At 38.7% G+C, this 23865-nt stretch overlaps 1 protein-coding gene across 2 annotated transcripts; it reads right to left on the reverse strand.

Annotated features, from left to right (window-relative positions):
• Window positions 1–11481: 11481 nt before the first annotated feature.
• On the reverse strand, window positions 11482–23782 carry SPA17 (sperm autoantigenic protein 17). 2 transcript variants are annotated; one of them, XM_038535819.1, is made up of 5 exons: window positions 23057–23265; window positions 22245–22425; window positions 16472–16542; window positions 14592–14678; window positions 11482–11819 (listed from the first exon to the last, which is right to left on the reverse strand). In XM_038535819.1, exons 2-5 carry the CDS (start codon window positions 22396–22398, stop codon window positions 11676–11678), a joined length of 456 nt encoding a protein of 151 aa, XP_038391747.1. In that variant the 5' UTR covers window positions 22399–22425; window positions 23057–23265; the 3' UTR covers window positions 11482–11675. The 2 variants fall into 2 exon arrangements, with proteins under 2 accessions (XP_038391747.1, XP_038391746.1); XM_038535818.1 differs by lacking the exon at window positions 23057–23265 and adding an exon at window positions 23626–23782 and having other exon boundaries at window positions 11484–11819.
• Window positions 23783–23865: the final 83 nt, after the last annotated feature.

Genomic DNA, 23865 nt, shown 5'->3' on the forward strand with positions numbered 1-23865 from the left:
TATTGAGCTACTATGAATAATGCTGCTATGGACATTTATGTACAAGTTTTGGCATAAAAATAGGTTTTCAATGGTTTTGGGCACATACCTAGAGATGGAATTGCTGCGTCATACAGCAATTCTATAACTTTTTGAGGAGCTGCCAAACTCCATTGAGTTTTGAAATTCTGCTATCAAGTTTGATATTTCTAAGAGCTCTTTTTAACATTTTCTGAATGCTTCTTCTTTTTAAAAATGGAATGTAATATCTTCCTCCTCGAGAGTATCGATATATATGTATTTTTGAAATTTCTTCTCCCTGTATAGGCTGTCTCACAAAGTTAATTAAATTAATTAATTAATTAATTTTTAAAAAAGATTTTATTTGTTTATTCATGATACACACACACACACACACACACAGAGGCAGAGACACAGGCAGAGGGAGAAGCGGGCTCCATGCAGGGAGTCCGACGCGGGACCAGATCCCAGGTCTCCAGGATCACGCCCTGGGCTGAAGGCGGGTGCTGAACAGCTGAGCCACCTGAGCTGCCTGGTTAATTTAATTTAATTTAATTTAAAAAATCGATTTCTATGTTAGAGGCTTTGCCCACCATCTATGTCTCATAATCTTTGGCTGATCAAGAATGGTTTTATTCAAGAATGAAGAATTGGTTGGATCATGTGCTCTATCTTGTGGGCAGTCTTGTTGGCTTTGAGTGTCAAAGTGATTTGATGGGCTATTTGTTGAGAATCCCTAATGTTAATTATTTCGATCAGATTCTTCAGAGGAGGACCTTCTAATCTCCCATGGAAGGTTAGGATCTTTCTATTTTCTGGGGGGTGACTGGGAAAGTAGGCTATAAGTCTCTGGATATTCACAGTTTAGTATGCACATGGTCACCTTATAGCCTTCTTTGGGCATGATGTGTCTGTTCTCAGACGGGCCTGGCAGCTCCCAGTCTGGAGGCTGTTCTATCCTCTCTGGATTGTAAACCTCCAGGTTTCTGCTAGGATGAGGGTGGGGGAAGGTTCCTAGTGGCATGGAGTGGGAAAATGAAGCTAAGGATCTAACTACTTCTTAAACTTTTTTTTTTTTTAAGATTTTATTTGAGAGAGAGAGAAAATATGCATGAACAGGGAAAAGGTGGGGGGAACGTGGAGCGGCAGAGGGAGAAGCAGATTCATTGCTGAGCAGGGGGCCCAACATGGAACTCTGTCTCAGGACTCTGGGATCTAAGCCAAAGGTAGAGGCTTAACTGACTGAGCTACTCAGGCACCCCACTTCTTAACTAGTTTTTGCTCAGTTTTGTTTAGCCTCTTCCCTTTTCCCTCTAGATCCTGTGCTATCTGCTACTACCTGTATCTATGCTTTCTGGGAATTTTGTGCAAATTGTCTTCATTCTCAGCCTTCCTCACTTTGGGTTTGGTTCTTTTGGTTCTGCTGAATCTGGTTTCCAACTTCCAAAACTTGGTGATTTCGTCTTAGTTCTCACTTTGCCAATCACATTTTAGTTACAAAAACACCATTTGCTGTTGCTTTGATGGAGTTTCAGGAGGATACGGAACGAATACATGTCTTCAGTCTTCTCTCTTAATCCAGAAGTCTCCAATCCACCATTCTAAGTGAAAGAAAAAAAAATCCTGCTATTTCTCTTTCCATCTGAATTAGTCAGGATCTCATCAGGGGATAAAGCCCACTATACTTATTTTAACAGAATTTAATATAAAAAATTGTTAATCAGGTATAAAGAATTGTTGCCTAAAAAAGCCAGAATAGAAAACTCAGCTGTTCTGGAGATAGAAATTGCAGGCAGCAGCTACTGCTCCTAGGTCTGCAGAATAAAGAGAGGTAGTTGGAAGGACTGAAAATTAGAAACTTAGTGAAAGGGCTTCACAGAACTGAAACGTAGGCCTCAGAGGAAGAACACTGCTGGGCTGGAGCTGTCCTCTCTGAGGCCTCTTACCAGGCCCTGAAAGCTAGATTCAGTTGCTTCTGAACTGCTGCGCTGGGGTGAGATGTCACTCAACTCAAAAGGCACAGAAAGCCAAAGAGAAGTTAAACAGAAAGGAGCATGTGCCAGGGTGCCTGGGTGGCTCACTCAGTGAAGCGTCTGCCTTTGGCTCAGGTCATGATCTTGGGGTCCTGGGATAGAGCCCCACAGCAGGTTCCTGCTCAGCAGGGAGCCTGCTTCTTCCTCTCCCTCTGCTGTTCCCCCCACTTGTGTGTGTGTGCGCGCTCTCTCTCAAATAAATAAATAAAATCTTGAAAAAGAAAAAAAAAAAAAACATAAAGGAGCATGTGCCATCCTCCTCCAGCCTCGAAGTCTCCTGAATGGCCCTTATTGTTAGAGCTTAAAAGAGACCCAGCTGGCAAAGGAGAAATGTGGTGTGCAGAGCCCGGTTCCAGCACCAAAATGCCAAATAGAAGGTGGAATTGAGGCTGAGGGACAATAGCTTTGAAACTGGTATAGTTTGCCCTTTCAGCTACTCGATTGCTATGCACCCTGGTAAGCCTGTTTGAACTTGCATACGACAACAAAATCAACTCTACGTTTCCACCTTCTTACAAAATCATTCTCCCTCTCTCCCCCTAAAGTGAGGAGAGACAAAGTCCAAATAGCAATTGTATCCAGATGTGGGAGACAGGCTTTCTATTTCTGAGCTGTATTAATTGCTGGTTGCAGTTCCAAGTGAATGTTCTGTTTCTAAACATTATCTTTTAATCCCAAATTTTCTCCTTTGTTTCCCTCATTTGGTTCAGCAGTTGGGTGGGGAAGATAGGGGGGATTATATACTGACCTCCTTAAACACTAACGAGTATGCTTATTGTCAACAAGTTTGCTTGCTAATGTGCCAATGTGCATGCATTCCCAAGAGCAGTACGAGTTCCAGTTGTTGTTCATCGTCTGCTTTTAAGTTTTGCCAATCTATGAATGAGAAATCATATCTCACCATTCTTTAATCTACATTTTTCTTATTGGGGAGAATTCACATCTTTTTTCCATATGTTTAGTGGACCTGGATTTCCTTTTGTGCTCACATATTTGCCCCTTTCCCGAATTCTTCTTCTTAATGGTCTGTAGGAATTCATAATTTTTTTTTTTTGGTAAAATGTATTTGAAACATATAGGTAAGAATAGAGGCGAATATATGGGGCACTTGGATGGCTCAGTTGTCAAGCATCTGCTTTCGGCTCAGGGAGTGATCCCAGGGTCCTGGGATCGAGTCCCACATCAGGCTCCCTGTCTGGAGCCTGCTTCTACCTCTGCCTATGTTCCTGCCTCTCTGTGTGTCTCTCATGAATTAAATGAATAAAATCTTTTTTAAAAAAAGAATAGAAGCTAATATAAAAACATGCATGTTCCTACCACCGAGCTTTATTAAAGTGTCTTATTTGTATTCATTCAATGTCTTACTCTGGGCTTTTTTTTTTTTTTTTTTAAAGAAATAAAACATGTATATACTTGAGATCCTTTAGGCTTCCTTCTTCAATCCTATTCTCTTCCATTCTCCACAATAATCACTATCATGAATTTAGTGTACCATTCCCATGCAAAGTTTTTATACTGAGTGGAAGTTATATTCTGGATACTAACCCTTTGTTAATTTTATGCATTTTGAATTGCAAATATCTCCTCTCATTCTGTGCTGTGTTTTTCACTTTGCTTATGGTGTTTTTTGATATATGAAAGTTTAAATTTTAATGTGATCATATTTATCAGATGTTTCTTTTATGGTGTGTGCTTTTTGTGTTATATTTTAAATATCCTTTTTCAATCTTTCCTGTATTCTTTGTAGGTCTTATCTTTTTGATAAATCCCTATGTTCCCTTGAGGAAAGGATCATGATTTATATACTTTCATCCTCTACAATGTTAATTCTGGTAAATCCCAACCGGTGGGTCAAAAGCCCTAGCTGGTGGACAGCAGCATGTTGTCTCTCTCTGAATATCTAGCTCTAGCTGCTGATCCCTTCAGTCACTATCTTGTGCTCTTCCCTCTTGTTTCCTTTTTCTTGATGTCTGCATTTCTCCTTCTTATTCTTTTATGCAGGAGTGATGTGTTTAGAAGAATATCAGTTACAGCTGAAAACCATTAGAAATAAAGGAGATTACTAAAAAGTTAAAAAAAAAAAGAGGATTAATAGGATCATACAAGTGGAAAGCCCTTGGACTTTAGAATGTGATTGAGTAGGTCATTGACCAGATACAGTGCCTTCCTTTTTGACTTGCTTTCTCGTGGGTCAGCTTATTTTAAAGCTTGTTTTCCCTTGCAGCTACAGGACATTTTAATACCTAATTCAGTAACATTTGGGCTAGAGAATTCTTTGTCGGGGAGGTGTCTATCTTGAGCATTGTAGGCTGTTAAAAAGCATCTCTCGGTTCTACCTGTTAGATACCAGTACCATTCCTTTCCACCCTGGATTGGGACAAGGAAAAATGGCTCCAGACATTGTCAAACATCTGGGGGGTGAAATCACTCTGAGCTGAGAGCTTCTTACCTAATGAGATGGGCCTAAAATACATATCTGGTCTGAAACAATGATAGAAGGTGCTACTTGGCTTAAGCCAGTCTACACTTATCTCTAGAGCTGGTTCAAATTTTGGTCTGTGTTGGTGAAGTGTAGAAGTCAAAGGAAAGCTAGGTGCTGATGGGAAGGTGGAAGTGGTACCTGATAGTCAAGAAATGGTCACCCCCAGAAAAATCCTATATGAGGCTCTAAGTGGCAGTTAAGGGCCCATTGCCATGTTCTCCCATTATAATACCTTATAGTTAATCGATGTCCTCACCATTAGCTCTTCCATTATAATGAAAAGAAGGGGGAAGGGAAGAGAGAGAGAGAGAGAGAGAGAGAGAGAGAGAGAGAGAAAGATGTATCTCTGAGGTCTCTTCTTATTGGCCACTAATTTCACCATGAAGACCCTGCACTTGTTATTTTATCTAAACCTAAGTATCTCGCAAAGGCCCCATAACCAAACACGATCAGATTGAGGGTTAAGGCCTCAACATAGGAATTTTGGAGGAAACACAGTTTAGTATTAATGTTAGTATTTGGAATTTTGGTAATTATAATTCATTTAGAGAAGAAATAGACATGCGTATTTTTCTGTTGTAGATTAGCTCCTGATCAGCAGGTCTGCCCATTGTTCAATTCTAATACAGATGACGTTAAAAGAAGCAAAAAGTTTATACAGGCGTAGGTGTGTCAGAGACTTTCAAGTTAACTATCATAGGTCAGGTTCCTTGGAAATGATTTCTGAGACTGATGGTTTTGAGGGTTTGAGCAGAGATGATTTACTGAAGGATAGATGTAAGGATGGTAGGGAAGCAGGATTGGGTGGAGGAGGAAGTTGAACTGGGCTAATGTTGCAACAGTTGTCTCAATCTGAGGCAAGGGGCCATGCTCTTGTGCCGTTGTAGTCATTAGATGCAAGCTGTCTCCAGGGAGGGTGCAACCTAGGGGGAAGCAGCTCCCTCATGCTGAAGGCATTTTCCAGAATGGAAGCAGCATTCGGTCCTGAAAAAATAGAGTGGGCGGGGGGGCAGGTCTGGGCAGCAGACCACAGCCTTCATGACATGACTTCGAACAATCTGAAAGCAGGTGACTCTAAAATCATTGTAGGGATAGCACTGCAGTTAGTTGATCTTGTTTCCCTTCTAAATTGCTTACGTCTCCAGGGAAGCATGTTTTCAATTGTCTCAAGGATTTCAAAAACAAGTCTTTCTGGCAGCTTCCAAAATCGGCGTGATGCCTAATTTATCCAACTGAGCTCTGCTTCTTAATAATATAATTTCAGTGGAATAAAATGCCTGAATTTTTGGTCAGAAGCCTCTGAGACAGGTGCCTTCAGGGATAGAATGATGGCTGACTTTCATACCTTCCCCATTATATCTGACCCCCTTGGGATAGTATATTCCTTCCAGTGGTGATCTCTTGGTCTTGGAGTGCTGACAGTCCTATGGCAAGGTATTTGGTAATGAATGTGGTTGGTGGCTCTTGAGGTTTTAGTTACAATATCGGCAGATTTTAATATTTTGCCTCTATACAACAGAGATTGCATACTCCTAAGCACATTTTATTCAGAGAAGTGTTTTCACATTTTAAAGTATCACATTTTTCATGTCCACTATCTTTTGAGAGCTTCACAGATATAAGTAATTATCCATCCCAGTAGCTATGGTTATAAAAAACACTTCAGATTAGATATAAGTTTATCACCATCATAAATTCATACAAAATGGGCCATTATATGTATATTATAGATGTATGGCAGAGGGCAAATAGGCCTAAAAACAAAGAGCCAAAGACCTAGATTTATATTTTAACCTACTCTTTGGAAATATCCTCAGGCCAAAAGAACACCATGTAGAAAATTAGTATCTGGCTCTTATATAACCTCCCTTCCTTCCCATAAAACAAGAACATGGGGATAATTTCACAGCACAAAACTCAGTTTGGAGAAAATATGATACCTGCTGAAATGTTTCCAAATATTAGAAAATTCAAGTTAGCTTGAGGTATAGAGAAACTACTGAGTTACTTTTATTGAGAAGTTAGGGAAGTCACTGTTGAGTTTGCTTTAAGATCAACCACACACACACACACACACACACACACACACACACACAAAATTTAAAAAAAAAAGGATCAACCACAAAAGTGGATGATGTCGTGTTAAGAGACAGAATGGCAGCAACAATTCAGGTTCTTATCTTGGGCTCCTCTCTCACTCACAGACACTGAGCTCCATATCACAGTGCAACAGAGAGCCCATCCCTCCAGATTATGTTGGACTTATGTTTATTAGAAAGGACTGACTGATGATCTTGGAAAAAACCCTCCTTTTCTATAGGTACAGTGCTCTTAAGAATGTTTTATGAAAGACTCATGGTCACAAACTCTCATACTTAGCTTCCCACAGAACAAAATTATATTTTAAAAATAGTTTAAGTTCTTCTTTTCTCACAAGATTTTACATGTTTTCCTAGACTTCAAAGCTCTTTTCTTGGGAGATGCCCCTGTCTGCTTTGCACAACTCCAAGGAGTGTTAATAACATTGCAATTTCTGTGGCAGGCTACTCAGATCTCTCCATGTTTGTTAGCCTCATGTCTGTTGTTTTAAATTTTTCCTTTCTTTTTTGATACTTCTCTAGTGTTTGGTTTTGGCAAATAATTTAATAAACAGCACAGTGTAATGTGAAGCCATGTGGTGACTAAAGCATTGTGGTGGCTATTTGTTGGTTGTTTGCCCAGTATCCACTGTCCCTTCTTCCTGACAATATTACTCTGTTTCCTAGAAGGGACTTCAAACTTTCCTGAATTTCAACCAGGTTTTTGGGCGGAATTGACCCTCTGCTCCTAGGAGTGGGTTCTAATGGTGATAGGTATGAGCCAATTGGCATATTCTTTTCCTCTGATCTCAGTGATTTATTCAGGGATGGATGTATAATCCAATCAGCTAATTTGATGGAAGAAGATAAATATCTCTTCCCTCTTCTCCTCCCACTTCTGTATGAACCACTAGAAACATTTCACTCTTTTCTTCTGCATGTAATAGAGGCAACTAAGCAGTGGACAAAATAGCAAATCTCTATCCTTGTGGAACATACATTTTAGTAAGAGGAAGTGGTTAGTAAACAACACCATTCAGGAGATGGTGTTCAGAAACATGGAGAAAAAATGATAAGGGAAGGGAGTTAGGTAACAGGAGGCAAGATCTGCATAGAACAATTGTGGAGACTTTAGCTTTTACTCTGAGTGAAATGAGAAGCCATTGGAAATTTCAAGCAAAGGAGTGACAAGGTATGACTTGAACTATAATAGGACATTCTGACTGCTGTGTTGGAAGAGGGAAAAGGGTGGAAATAGGGAGACTAGTTGTGACAGTTATGAGGCTTTAGTATATTGAAATATTGGTTCCAATTCTTCACTCCTTTTAATATAATTAAATCTAGAGAGAGAGGGGGAGGCATATCTTGAAAGAAATGATGGGTGCAGCTTTTGGCTCCTGAAGTTGACTAGAGTCAAACACAGAAAACTCGCAAAAAGTTTTTAAGAAAAGTCTATTGGCAAAAGCATTCCTAACAACTAAAAGAGACTAAAGGTGTGCAAGATGTGAACAGAAATTTGGGCTCTCAGTTTTCTACAGGCAGGGATCAGGTTGAGAAATCCACTTATCCACCAAGAAAGACATATTTGCTAATGCCCTTTCCAAGTGACGAAGGGAGATGATGGAAAAAGAATAATTTTCCATACTGAAGAACCAAGAGTTATGGTGAATAGACTGGAAAGTGATTTTTAGAGATCAGAACCTGTGCCTAATCATGAAACATTATTCCCTTTTCTCAAATAGAGGAACCTGACAATCTTCACTTGGTGGGATTTCATAATTTTTATGGGCCAGTGATTCCTCTTTGCTTCCATTATTTTCTTTCTTGAATGAGAGTATTTTTTTTTTGTGGTTATATTATCCCTGCTCATCATTTGTTGCATGTAGGGTGTATAAGAAGAAGATACTTGCTTTTTAAATTCATAGGCTCAAGAATAGCCATATCTGGACCTGATATAGATCCGGGTTTTCAAGGATTTGATGGATCTTTTAGAGGTCTTGGGATAGGAGTGAATTATTTTGCATGTGAAAGGGATGTGAATAATTACAACCAAAAGAACAGACTGTGGTAGATTGAATTATTGGTTCTTCACAATTCTTCACTACCCCTTGTAGTACTATTATGCACACGTGACTTTGCTATAGTTTCATGGTAAGCAGTGTATTTTCTCATTTCTTGACTTTGGGCTTGGTCAAGTGATTTCCTTTGGTCAATGGATGTCAGGAGAAGTCATATGGGCAAAATCTTAAAATATTCTTCTATGTTGGCTTTTCCTGTTTATGCTTATATGACTACCATGAGAAAAGCATGTCTTGGGTAGTATTTTCAGCATTGGCTCTGAATAGACACATGAAGCAGAAGGTACTACAGTGGACCTCTGCTCTCACAGCCTGAAGGAAACCTTCCCCAGTCAACCCACAAACCTTCAGCTTACAGCGATTCTGAACTTAATTTCGAGTCTGGAGTCCAGCCTACCTCAGCTAAAGTACTACTGATCCACAGACTAAATGAGAAAAAAGTAATGGTTTTAAATCTTTGACTTTGGGATGGATTATGTGGCATTAATGTGGTAATGACTGAGTAATAAGGAGAATGTTGCAATGATCCATGAGAGAGAGAATGGGAACTAGGACCAGGGTAGTCACAGTAGAAGTGATCAAATTCTGGGTATATTTTATAGATAGAATCCATAGGTTTAGCTGATGGATTATTAATGGAGTATTAAAGAAAGAGAAGGGTTGAGGATGAATTCTAGATTTTTGGCTTGAGCAAACAGGAGAATGGAATGGTCATTTTCTGAGATGGGAAAAACTGCAGAGCAGTCGTCAGGAGCATTAATAGTAGTATTAGATGTGCTAAGTTTGAGTTGCCTATAGACATCCAAATAGGGAGGTTAAGCTGGTCATTGAATATATGTCTGGAGTTGGAGAAAGGCCCAATGTATACAGGTATACATCTGAGAGTAGTCTGTATACAGCTTCTAAAGCCAGGACACTTGATAAGATCAACAAGTGTGATCACTTGAAAAATGGTCCAGTGACAAGTTGGGAGTACTTTAGAGTTTCATGGTTGGGGAGCTGAAGTTACCAGCAAAGAGACTGAGAACAATCAGGTAGGGAGATGAGGAAAACCAATTAATTGATAGTAAAATGTTATTAATATGTGTTGTTATGATATCCATTCTTCCTTACTCATTTCTCTTTCTTCACCAAAAATGTCAACTGCTAGATTTGTGTATGTGTGTACTATGTGGAAAGCACAGCATTAATCACTTTATATGCATAACAGAATTATTAAAAAGTTAAAAGGTATCTTTTTTCTTTTTTTCTTGCTATGTACTCACTAGGGGAAAAAATCTCCTTTTCCTTTTCTAGTCTTCTCTCTAGGACAGAGAAGCTAAGTCTTTGTATTAATTCTGGGTCCTCTTCATAATCCCCCAAGCAGGATGGCTTTCGTTTGAGGAGCAAATGGATTGGAGGCTGGTGCTTTAAATGGAATAGGGGGATGAGCAGCTGGAAAGCTGGAGGAGAGTTGATTATTTTTTTTCCTCTCTAAGCCTGGGAGAGGGGGTTAAGGATGGGAAGAGAAAGTCCAGTGGATATTAGAGACTTGTGTTTAGCCAGCATGTAGCTCCCTAGTGGCAGTAAGACCTTGGAAGGGGGGATAGCTGTCCGGAGGTGAGTAGAGATTGGAGAATGAATGCCACAACCTTGAAATTGCTGGCATAAGTCATCTGATTTGAGTGGATAAGATCACTTGGGTGAACTTCTGTTGTAGAGCCTGAAGAAGGCTCAGGGATGGGAATGGGGGGAAATGGGGCACCTGAAATAAAACTGCTTTGCAGAAAGAGAATGTCTGAGCTTAAGACAAGGATCTAAGTGTTTGCGGGAGGACACTTGTTATGCATAACATGTGGCTGGTTTTAGAAGCTCCTTAAGACAGAGCCAGGAATGTTACTGAGATTTGGGGGAACAATGGTTGTATGACTGTGAGCTGAGAGATGTGTAATGTTAGAACCAAAGCTTGGACATCCAAGGTGTGCAGACAGGAATCCGAACCAGCCAGGACATTACCACGATGCTGCATCATCATGGTAGAAGGTTAACAGCATTAGTTAAACAAGATTCCACTTCTTCTCTATTTTGTTTTGGGAAAGGAACTGCTTCTTTTGGTCTAAGACATGAACCCCACAGTTTCTTAGATATTCAAGGGTGAGAAGGTCTCAAAAAGGAGAGACCAAACTTTCTAAAAATAAAGCACTCGGGGAGGGGGGGTGGCTTGAATGATTCACTGAAAAAAAAAGATGTAAGGCCTTTTGAGTTTATGATACAGGTATTTACCATTTGTGCATTGAGAAAAACTTGGGAAGTTTTAGTTGAGGAAGAATATTTATGATGTTATGATGATTTTTGTTTTTTTCAAATATGTATTCATCTTATTCTGTGTGGTTTTGGAGAGCATGACAATAAAAAAAACATCAGCTGGGTGTAGGAACAGATATTCACTACTAAATCCCAGCACATGTTTTGGGCTCAATACATTTTTCAATAAATGATTGCATGCCTGCATGACAAATGAAAACATATGGTTGAAACTTACAGGGAAGCAGGTTTTTGATTCAGCTTATCTTTTTAATAATTTGAATTATTCAAAAACTAAATGGACTATGCTTGAGAAGCAGTAAAATTCTCTACCCGGGCGTGAACCAGGAGCTGAAGGACTAGTTTTCAGGCATGTGATAGAGAATTTATTCGTTAGATAATGGTTAGACCACATAACCACTGAGAGCCCTGAAAACTCAGACATGCCAGTTTTACAGCTTTAAATCCAGGGGTCTTTATACAGAGACTTGGGAGAAGTATAAATAAGACTCATGATCTCAGAGAAATCTTTAAGAGGCATGTGTTCAATGGCATGTTTATTAAACAAATGCTCATGACAGATTTTCACAACAGCAACAAATGTTATTTCACTACATCACATCTCCCTTACTAAGAAAAAAACAACAATCACAGCGAGGCTGATGGATCTGGATGATTTTTTCATGTTTTTCTGGGGAGCGGGGGAGTAAAACCAGTCTTCTCACTCATTTCCCTCTCTTTTCTCTCCTTCAGCATCACCTGACTTCATTTTCTTCACCTCCTCTCTGGCTAAGTGTCCCCGGAAGGCTGCTTGGATTTTGAGAGCAGCATCCTCCTCTCTTTGTTTTTCTTCTTCAGAAGATTCCTTCATGGAAAGGAGAAAAAAGTAAGACGCTTCTTAAATATCCAGTATTTTGATGCCATGAAAATAAATGCATAAATTTAACCAGTTTAGGGATGTAACAATTGAGATCTCTTGCTTCTTAAGGGAATTTTATACACTGTCACGTTGTATATATACTAAACGATGAGTGCCAAAATAGCAGGCATTTTGTTTTCTCATTCTTTAATATGTCTCTGCAATAAACGATCAGTGCCAACTTCCCCCTCAAAATAGCTCCTATTTAACAGTTTCCTGAGCAATAACATTTTTTTTTGAAACTAAGTAAGAATCCTTGAGGCATGGTAAAAATGTCAAGAATAGTAAATGTGCTGTTTCAAAATAATCATGATTATATGAAATTAATCTCTTAATTTTTCAATGATTAGCTAAGCAAAATCATATATTTAAAGTGGACTGCCAAAGAGAAATCCTTTTAGTCCAATAAGATCAGGTTTTTTTTTTTTTTAAAAAAAATTGATTTGATTAGCTGAGAGACAGAGAGAGAGACAGAGACAGTAGAGCAGGGGGAGGGGCAAAGAGAGAGGGAGAAGCAGACTCCCCACTGGGCAGGGAGCCCAACCACACAGGGATCCATCCGGGCAATTCAGGATCATGACCTGAGCTGAAGGCAGGCGCTTGAGCAACTGAGCCACCCAGGTGCCCCCAATGGTGTCAGTTTTAACATGGTTGGCTGAACTTCTTTATATAGCTTCTTTTTTTTTTTTTTAATTTAGGTGTAGAGGTGTCTGGATTGCTCAGTTGGTTGAGAGTCTGACTCTTGATTTCAGCTCAGGTCGTGGGATCGAGCCCTGTGTCAGGCTCCACACTCAGCATAGAATCTGCCTGTCCCTGTCTCTGCTCCTCCTGCCACTCTCTCTTGTTCTCTCTCAAATAAATAAATAAAATCTTAAAAAAATAAAATTTATATATAATTTACCAAAATATAGACAGTGAAACACACAGGTTCTAAGTGTCTAATTCAATAGATACATAGCTTTTAATATATCATTTTAAATTATAACAGTAGTACATGTACATTTAAAAACATAAATGTTCCTGGTAGTGAGTTTTCTCCCATTTTCCTAATCCTACTCCTAAGATGTAACCATTATTATGGGGTGAGTATATATATATATCCTTCCAAAGTTTCTCTGTATACAAAGTATTCATATGGGTATATACATGCCTTTTTATCTTAAAAATCAGATCATGCTAATTACAATGTTCACAACTATTTTTTCCATATAACTATGTATCTTGGTTCTCTTTTCTATATTACTATTCAGTATGTAATGCTGCCCATTCTTCCACTATTATATTACATTGTACTAATGCAACTTGATTAATTTACTCAGTCTCCTGTTGAAGGACCCTTGGGTTATTTATACACTCACCCCATTAAAAAAAAAACAGTGAAGCAAATCTAGCTCTCAAACTTTTAAATACCAACAGGATGGTATTAAATCCTCTGAGATGATGCCTCAGTATGAGCAAATGCATTACAGTGGAGTTGGAAATCAATAAAATCTCAACTCAGATTCATGAATGGGTAAGGGCAACTAGTAAAGATGTAAGGAAATGACACTGGCAAATGGCAATGTTAGGCTGATTGGGTTGTATTGATATAATTCTGGCATCATTTATAAAGGTTATAGGGAAAAGTTATGCCCCTAGCTGGGTAGGAGGTAAGGTATGTCTGCTTTGGGTGTCAGTTAACGGGTGACTAACTGGGACATTAAGGCATGAAAAGGAACTCAGAAATTTGGTCTTCAACATTGTAGAGAGTGAGCTCTTTCCCACTAGGCTTGGTTCTCTGAGTCTGGACTATGCATAATATAGGCAGTGATATGCTAGTAAATGTTTATATATGGACTCTCCAAAAAAAAAAAAGTTTGATTTGTAGTATTGGCCATGATCTTCATACTCCTACCATGGCTGATTTTTGGTAAAGTAGACATTACTGATCATGGGTTGTATAGAGATGTGCACAGTTGTCTCTTGAGAGCTGGCTCTAGCACACTACTGAAAATAGGTATCTTTGAAGGTGGACCCTACTCAGGTCAGGTCTTTACTGCTTAGATGTAGGCTATCAGGCAGGAAGTCATTTTTTTAAAAGATTTTATTTATTTATTCATGAGAGACAGACACAGAGAGACAGAGACAGAGAGAGAGGCAGAGACACAGGCAGAGGGAGAGGCAGGCTCCATGCGGGGAGCCCGATGTGGGACTTGATCCCAGGACTCCAGGATCACGCCCTGGGCCAAAGGCAGGCGCTAAACCGCTGAGCCACCCAGGGATCCCCAGGAAGTTATTTTGTAGACAGCAGTGCATGGAAGGTGAGTAAGACCTTTACACATTGCGGAAAGCCATTCTGTTTGGTGGTATGTGATTCTCTGCGAGTTTCCTTTTGTCATCTCTGACCCTTGCCACTGTGTGGTGGTGAGAGCATCGATTAGTGAAAAATTCTCAGAGTGGAAAGTGAATCTGAAGGATGAAGACTGAGATTCTCCCACCTATTGCCAATCTTGGAAAATAAGATTTTATTTTTAAGGGCAAGAAGGAGTTTTCCTTCATAATAGGCATAGTTACAAATGATCTACCAGTGAGTTTATCACTGATGCCAGTTATCTAGAGAGCAAAGTGATTATTTTAGCAATATGGATAATAGACTAGATTCATATTTGGAGTATAATTTTAATTTGAGGGATATGATTCTTTTTAGGAATCTAATAATATATGGAAAATATAACTTACAAAGGCTGTGACTGGTGTCTCATCCTCTTTCACAGATGGGGGAGATTTTTCTTTTTCTGACTCACAATTCTCAGGTGATTCTTGCTCCTGGAAGAGGGGTGAGAGGGTCAAACAGGCAATATTCCAAAACAGTAAAGTCTTGCATCAAACTGCTGAAAGTCACTAAATATTTCTGTATGTTATTGAGAAGTAGTAGGAATTAAGTACATGCTGATTAAAAAAAAAAAAGAAACTAGGTTGGAAAAAAAAGAAATAAATTAAAACTCTCAAGGGAATATGCATAAACAAATATGACCAAACAATTGGTGAAAAATGTTTGACATTTTTGCTTTTGGAATGTGTGCAGCATTGTTTTTATATGAAAACAAAGCTATTGTCTTATACTAAAGTTGTTAAGATGCTGTAATGAATCTTGAACAAAGTGTAAAAAAGAAGTGCTGCTAGTTTTTAAAATAAGAACAAAATATGTGCCATTGTGCCCCATGATGTGAGATCAAGTGGACTTTTTAATGAAGTTTGAAGGTTAAAAATCATATCAAAGAAGTAAATTGTGCTATGGGGAGCCATTTAAATAAAAAAAAAAGGGATATCAGCTATGCCTATTTTGACATGGTTATTGAAAACTTTCACCAAAATAGAGGCATTGCTAATTCACAACCTATGAGAAGAGTTTCTTGAATCCATAAAACAGAAATTTGAAGACATATAAGCTAATTAAGTAAAGCCTTTAGAATTCAAAAGAGATGGAAAAAAACACCCTAAAATTGCTATGTGACACAAAGACTTAAAGCTTTTTGACACTATTCTTTTGATTGAAATAAAACATGAACACAGAGAATTAAGTTAAGTGGAAACAAACTCAACACTCCCATTATCTGGCAGGCACAAATGGATGGAACTTCACTTTTGAACTCATGGAAAAAGTGACAGGTATTTCCCCTGGAAATTCCCCAGTTCTACTGCGGAACACCATCAAAACCTGAACTTGGTTAATTCCTTTTAATTCTAATATCTGGCGGAGATTTGTGGCTAATGTATTATCTCAGTTGTCTAGAAGAGTGCTTCTCAGACACCAATGTACCTACAAATTACTTTGGGGAGCTTGTTAAAGTTCAGTTTCTGACTTGGCAGATCTCGAGTAGAGCCTGAGACAGAATTTCCATCAAGTTCCCAGTTAGTTGATGCCAATCACAAAGGGTCACACATAGCCCTTATCATCCAGTGTTCCTCTTCTGGACCACAGAACACAGAATGTTTTGAGGGACTATTCTATCAAGGATGGTACATAACTAGAATCATCCTGGATACAAAGGAAAGACATTGATTCTTTACATGCAATGAGTGCCTTTGGCTTAGGGCTTAATTATTTTGGGGAACCTTGGTTGAGAAAGGCTGGTTCAGAGAATGTTGCTAAAGAGAAGGCAGGTTCAGTCTTTGAACACATTAGTTTTGTAGAAGAAACTCCACCATGATGTCAATGATGATGAAACAACTAGATAAATGGTGTTTTATTTTATGAAATGTCATTTGTTAATTCAACAAATATTTATTGAGGATCCGCTATTGCTAACCATCGTGATACCCAATACAATTTGAAGAATAAATTATAGTAGTTATTCTGTAACTTTTCAAGTACATTCTTTCTGTTGATCACCTTTCAATTTCAGCTAAATATCTGTTCACAATTCAGATACTTTATTTTTTTTCACAATTCAGATACTTTAGAAAAAAAATTCTCGTCAGAAAGAACAGCACAACTAAAAAGGTTTAATAAGATATATATGCCTTTCATGATCGTGATTCTGGGGAGATTCTGCTATTATCTGTTTTGGAGACAAGGAGAAGAAATAACCAAATCCACGAGTTTCATAGGACCATACCTTGAATGCATGGTTGTTATAGAAGCGGTCGTCTACCTTAGCCCCCCATTCTGCTGGATCAAAGTTGGTTTCTAAATAATAAAAATATAATAATTTCAGACTTATTTTGAGTTCATTAAAGTAAATCCAGATTAGTAACACAAGATCTTTTTTTCAAACTACAGGGCTTTTTTTTTTTTTAAAGATTTTATTTTTTTATTTATTCATAGAGACAGAGAGAGGCAGAGACACAGGCAGAGGGAGAAGCAGGCATCATACAGAGAGCCTGACGTAGGACTCGATCCAGGGTCTCCAAGATCACGCCCTGGGCTGCAGGCAGCGCTAAACCGCTGAGCCACCGAGGCTGCCCAAGCTGGAAGTTCTTTATTGCTAGTTGAAAATCTTACTATGGGGACACCTGGGTGGCTCAGTGGTTGAGTGTCTGCCTGTGGCTCAGGGCGTGATCTTGGAGTCCTGGGATCGAGTTCCATATATGGCTCCCTGCAGGGAGCCTGCTTCTCCCTCTGCCTATGTCTCTGTCTCTGTTTCTGTGTCTCTCTTGAATAAATAAAATCTTAAAAAAAGGAAAATCTTATTATGTACATAGCTTAACACTGTAAACATAACCAGTGATAACAATATATGATGCTCCTCCTCCTGCTTGTGCTCTCTCTCTGTCAAATAAATAAAATCTTTAAAAAAATAAAAATGAAGCATATTATGTAGTCAGTAAACAAAGACAGGAAGAAATATTTATATTTAAGCAGATTTTTTGAACTTTTCATTATGAACAATTTCTTTTTTTTTTTTAAAAGATTTCATTCATCTGACAGAGCCAGAGAGTACAAATTAGGGGAGTGGCAGAGGGAGAGGGAGAAGCAGGCTTCCAGCTTCCTGCTGAGCAGGGAGCCAATGACATGGAGCCCAATCCCAGGGCCCATTCCTAGGACCCTAGGATCATGACCTGAGCTGAAGGCAGACGCCCAACCGACTGAGCTACCCAGATGTCCCCATTATGAACAATTTCATTTTTTTAAAAATTATTTATGATAGTCACAGAGAGAGAGAGAGAGAGAGAGAGAGAGAGGCAGAGACACAGGCAGAGGGAGAAGCAAGCTCCATGCACCGGGAGCCCGACGTGGGATTTGATCCCGGGTCTCCAGGATCGCACCCTGGGCCAAAGGCAGGCGCCAAACTGCTGCGCCACCCAGGGATCCCCTATGAACAATTTCAAACTTCAAAAGTAGAGAGAATAATATAACGTGTATATTACTCAGATTCAACAATTACAAACTCAGGATTTATCTTATTTTATCTGTAACTTCACTCAATTTCCCACCCTTTCTTGTGATTATTTTCAAGCCAGTTCCGGGCATCCTATTGTTTTATCTATAAATGTTTATTTCAGTGTGCATCTCTAAGATATAAAGCCACAATATCATGATCACATCTAAATACTAACAATAATGCCTTAATATTAGCTATCCAAATTTCTCCATGTTGCCTAGTATATTTTTTGTTGATTTTTTTACTGTTGATTTGTTCAAACAGAACCCAAACAATGGGCCCACACGGCCTTTCATTATGCCTTTTACATCTCTTTTAATTGGAAGAGATTTTCACCAATCTCCCAGCCCACATATTTTTTCCTTGCAATGTTTTTGTTGAGGAAATTGGATCATTTTTCCTTTGGAGTTTTCCACAGTTTAGATATTTCTGATTCCATTCTCATTATGACTTTTAACAAGTTCCTTTGCTTTTGAATTTCCTGTAGCTGATTCAGGATTTATTTATTTATTTAGCAAGAATACTTTAGAGATAATGCAGTGTAATTTTGTCAGGATACACATAATATCTGGTTGTCTCTCTTTTTATAATCTTTAATGGCCCATTGGTGATGATTGCTTAGATCATTTCTTTAGGGATTGCAAAATGGCAATGTTCTTATTTGATCATTATTTATTTCTGGAGTAATCAGTAAAGAAAAACTTTCCCATATCAACAGCTAACTGTTAGCTGACACACAGTTCATCCAGAAAAGGTAGGTTAAAGTTTTGATGCTTCCCCCTTATTGACCAGTTTTCAGAATAATCAGTTGGTTCCTTAGGATCCTCCTCTTAAGGAAGTTTTACTTGTTTTGAATAGTTAAGAAATTGGGTCAACTTCAATCCACTGCATTTATTATTCTTATTGATGCTCTCACTGTCCAAAATTGGCCAGTGGGAACTCATTCAGGTATTCAGGTGTTCCTGAGTCCTTTGGAAACAACTCTAGTAATCATTGATAGTTTCCTTTTTTTCTGGTATGGCAAGATGTTCAGGCTCAACTTGCATATTTGCTGACCAAATCACGGAATTAGCTAGTCTAGAAGCCTTGGTCTGTGGGAAATGGTAGCTAGATGTCACACTCTAGAGGCTGGGTGCTCATTGGTACTGGGTTGGTCATTGTTTTGTAGCCTTTTAAAAAATGTATACAGCTAGAGAACATCTCTTTCATTTTTGAAGAGAAAATATATCATTGAGGTCACACTGATATTTTTCTGTTCAAATTTAGGATTATAGGATTTTACTAACTTATTTTATTTTTATATCTATATGTCATTTTTCTTATACTAAAAATCTTATTCTAATAACAGTAGGATAGTTACTTGTTTGCTATGTCCTACAGTGAATAAAAACTGTAATTATACTATAATATTATTAACAATGATTACTGAAAACACTTTAAGACTTTTTTTTTTACTTCATTTTGTTTTTAGGGTATATCCACCAGAGATGTACACATTACTGTATGTATTATAAAGTCACTTGAAATAATTTTTCTGTGTGGTTATATCTACCCATTTTTAATACTAGTTAGGCTCCTTTGTTTCACTTCACTTCCAAACTTTAGAGATTGCTTAAAATTTTAAAAAATTTCTTTCTACTTTAAACTATGTTGAACATTTGTGATTTTGAATTCAAGATATATTCAGAGAAGTCCAGCTTTCTAGCTTCTATACTGTTCCCTCCACTCTGTTACTTTTCCTCCAGAGGTAAATGTAGACTTTTAAAAGACTTAGTCTTTCATTAAAAATATAAATGAATAGTTATATATTCGTATCAACATCCCTTTGTTAGGTAATTGGTAGTATACTAAACACTTTTTTTCCACCTTACTTTTTTCACTTAACATATCCTCAAGATCACTCTATAGCAACATATAGAGATCTTTCTCATTCTCTTTTTTAAGTAGTTATATATAATTAATTCCATTGTATGGATGTCCTCTAGTTTATTCAACAAATTCCCTATGATGGATGTTTCGATTGTTTCCTCAAAAAATGATGCAATGAAAAGGGAAGAAGTGGAGCTTCTCGGTCAAATTCTCTTCTTTGGGGTTATATCATTTTATATCTCCTCCAGCAATGTGTATGACTGTTTATTTCCCCTCTAGCTTTGTCTAGAATAAATTGGCAAACTGGCTGTTTTGCCAGTCTGATGGGGGGAGTTGGTAGTGGTATGTATCCCAGTGTAGTTTTGATCTGGCTTATGTTGTAATGGGTTAGTTTCAGTGTGTTCCCACATGTTAAGGGCAATTCGCATTTTTTGTGTGGTTTGCTCATATCTCTTGACCATCGTTTTATAAAAGGTCATTGCTTTTTCTTCCGTATCTTCACAAAACTTTATTAGGTTTATTAACCTGTTGGGTTATAAATTGCAAATGTTTTTCTTCAGTTTAGCATTTGTAAGTAGTTTCACTTTTCTTATGGTGATTTTGCCATGTAAAACTTTAGTTTTATGTTGCCAATCTTACCAGTCTTTTTTTCCCTAATTGCTTTTGGATTTTTAAGTAATTGTAGCAACTTAGCTAGAAAAGCTTTTTCCTCTCTTATATTACAGAGAAATTCATCCATGTTCCTTATCTGTTTATATGATTTCATTTAAAAATTTAAATCTAAAAAAAAATTTAAATCTTTGATCAATTTGGAACTTACCCTGGTGTATGATGTAAGGAATAGATTCAATTTTATCTTTTTTCCATCTTTATCTCAACATTATTTAATAAAAGCCCACCTTTTCCCTAACGATTTGAGATACCACTTATATCAAATGCTAACATGTTTTCTGTCAGAAAAATCAAAGTTAAGACTAATAATTACCTATGAAGACTGCTGGAAGGGAATTCTTGCATTGTGAGAGACACTAGGCTAGAGGATTTTTTTCTTCCCTTTTGGATAGACTACATTCTGATACTTGCATCAGTTGGATAGTTCACCTTTGGTTTACATGAGTGGAATTGAGTATGGTGCTTTAAATTTTTTCAAGTAGTTTTATCTAGTTTTTTAGTTAGAGACTAGTAATCTGAGACTATTACTCTGAATCACCAATTGCTTTAATTATCATGATCCACTAACAATGACTCAAATGTTTTTGTAATGGGACATTTCTGAGATCTAAAATTAAATAAATGACTAAAGACATTTTACTCATGAGTTTGTAAAATTAATGTTATAATAACAAAATTAATGCCCATTATAATTCACCTCTTACTCTGAGTTCTTTTAATCGCTTTTTAGTAGCATGTAAGTTTTAAATTATACAACAGATATTCATACTGACTGGATATGGAAAAGACCAGCAACATTCAGGAAATTGGCAGAGATTCTGAGCTCTGCCGGGGTTGAGAAAAGAAGACAAGATGGTGGAGCAGTGCAGTGTGTATGGGAGTTGTTTCAATTTAAGCCTTGTGGTAGGTTTCCTTCTTCTGGAAAATGATTTGAAATCGAATGCTCACTTACTTGTAGTTATTTCTAGTCACTTTTACCACTCTGTTGGAATACTGCAGTCAAAAGTAATGATGGAAACAGCTCATACAAAATGTTTGTTCTAGTCAAGAATAGGTTTTTTTTTTTTTTTTATAGAGATGCATAGCTGTAATAATTCCCATTTTGACTACTGGATCAGATTTTGATAGTTATGAGACTTCAAAGCTACGAATTTGGAAATTTTATTTCTGGAAGTGAAGAAACTTCTTTGGCTTTCAGCCAAAGAGTCACTGTTAGCATGAATCTTAGTCTCTGGGCAGGACAGGACCTTGGAAGAATAGAGAAAGGATATAAATTACTTCCCAAGCTGGGATTTCTTTTCTTTTCTTTTTTTTTTTTTTTTTTTTTAAGGAGGCTCCACACCCATGGAGCCCAACATGGGGCTTGAACTCATGACTCCGAAACCAAGACCTGAGCCTAAAATCAAGAGTCAGATACTTAATTGAGTGAGCCACCCAGACACCCCTGGAATTTTAGTTTTAAAAGCAGTATTACTCTGTGCTTTTTTGCAGACAGTTTCACATACCCCAGCAAATACCAATCTATTTAATGTAAGGAGCATAGAATTATTTTTTACAACAGTTATAATACTTTGAAGTAAGAAGAGTCAACATGTAAAGACAACCAAACTCTCTTCCCAGGAGGACTAGGCAGTCAGCTGCTTGGCATGCATTGGAACAGCCTATTGGGAGATGGAGGGATAGGCTGGATGATCTCTTGAGGTTCCCTTCCACCCAGTGTGTCCATGAAAAACACGACAAAGAAGGTCTGAGTAATCAACTGGTAATCTTCAATAATGTGAAATAATGTGATTTAAGAAAACTTATCATAAAGGCACATGTTTTCTATAGCAAGAACTGTTATTTGAAGCTACTTGCCTCATAAAGGCTTTCTGTGGAATGAGAATGGTCTTGACCCAGTTTCACCATAAACAAATGCTTAGTCTCTTACTTAAGAAAAAAAAAAAGCCTATTAAAAAAATCTTACTCTCTCGTTTCTCTAGAAGATTTTCAAAATATGCTGCTGCAAAAGCTGGTATATTTTCTGGTTGCTCCCTCAGAATCTCCCGTGTCAGTCCTTCAAGAAGATTGCCAAATCCTTGTGGAATTCGGTAGTGGGTGTTGGAGAATGGAATCGACATCTCCTTGGAAGGAACTGCCTATTGTACCTAGAGATTCGTTAGAGAGTATTGTCTGTAAGCTTGTCTGATTTTACTTATATAATCACAATTATGACGGCAAATTATTTCTGAGACCCAAATTTCCTGAACTTTCATTCTCCCCCCCCCCCAACACAACCCCAGTCCATCATTTCTCCATCATTTCTTCCAGAGTTTTGGACTCTCTATCATTAATTAGAATATTACAAATACAAACTCATTTACTAGGCCTAATCATTATTTTTTAAATTACAAAAATCGCAGATTTTTTTTCACTAGAACACTAAGGCTTTTTATTTCTGTCCCTTATATATATATTTTAATATACATTAAATATATAATATAATGAATAAATATATATAATATATAATAATATAATATATATTTTAAAACATATTAAAAAGATGAGGGTAATTTTTGTTATCCCACAGGAACTCAGAAGTACTGTTAAAAATTCATCAGAAATTACCAAGAAGACACTCTCAGGGGGTTTAAATTTTCAAAAAAATGAAGTAAGAGCCAATCTTGGTTCTAGAAATTACTCTAATTTGTTAAACGAAGAAGAGTAACACTTAATTAGTCTTGCCCCTTGCTTCCACTTCCGAAGCGTGACCTACAATGCCCGGAAAGGCCTACGTACCCCCCCAGAAAGGGGCAGCAGGGGCTCAGAGGGCGGAGGCAAGATCAAAGATTCTGCAAATCCAGGCTCCGAGATTTGGGGATTCTTGTGTTTTCCGGTTTTGTCCTGACCAGGTCTGATCTTCCGGTCTTGGAATACAGGACTGGACCGAGGACAGCTGCCAAGCAGCGGGCTGGGCGGCTGAGCGTGCAAACGACACCCTGGCCCTTTTCGGTGGAGGTGCCGATGCCGCACAGAGCGCCGGCCGGTGGGGGTCTAGGTGAGGGGCGAGACGGTGTCACGAGGCCCACGGCGTGCAGGATGCTTTTCGGTTTTCGAGGGCACGGGAGATGAGGTACCGAATCACTCCAGGGCAGGGCGAGACCCTGGACGGGTCTGGGGAGGGGAGGGCGCTCCGAGCGGGGACCGCGGCCCTCGAGCGACGTCGAGGATCGGGGATCGCAGGCTGCCTCGGCGCCCCGGGTGCCCTCGCGATCCCGGAATGTGTCGGGGATCCCGAGAGAACGCGAGAGGCCCAGGGGACGGGCGAGGTCTCGGGTCTGGAGAGGAAGTGGGGAAAACCGCCTCACCTCTCCGTTCTCGCAGAGCTGGTTGCCGATGGTTCCGGTTGTTATTTCTCGTTGCTGGGTAACCGTTTTTTTTTTTTTTGAACCCAACTACGGCGGCCGGGAAGGGGACAGGCCCGGCCTCGCCCGGCGGCCGCGGACGGCTTCGCGACCGAACGTCCTGGGAGGGGTGGAGCCAGATCTCCCGGCCCCGCCCACGGCCCCGCCCACGGCCCCGCCCACGGCCCCGCCCACGGCCCCGCC

Source organism: Canis lupus, chromosome 5, assembly GCF_011100685.1.
Source record: "Canis lupus familiaris isolate Mischka breed German Shepherd chromosome 5, alternate assembly UU_Cfam_GSD_1.0, whole genome shotgun sequence".
Taxonomy (NCBI): Eukaryota; Metazoa; Chordata; class Mammalia; order Carnivora; family Canidae; genus Canis; species Canis lupus.

Coding starts and splice junctions, on each gene's coding strand:
- SPA17 (XM_038535819.1), bottom strand. CDS start 22,398: ATGTCGATTCCATTCTCCAACACCCACTACCGAATTCCACAAGGATTT. Junction 16,543..22,244: donor TCTTCTAGAGAAACGAGAGA/GTAAGATTTTTT, acceptor TTTATTATTTAG/AAACCAACTTTGATCCAGCA. Junction 14,679..16,471: donor ATAACAACCATGCATTCAAG/GTATGGTCCTAT, acceptor CCCCTCTTCCAG/GAGCAAGAATCACCTGAGAA.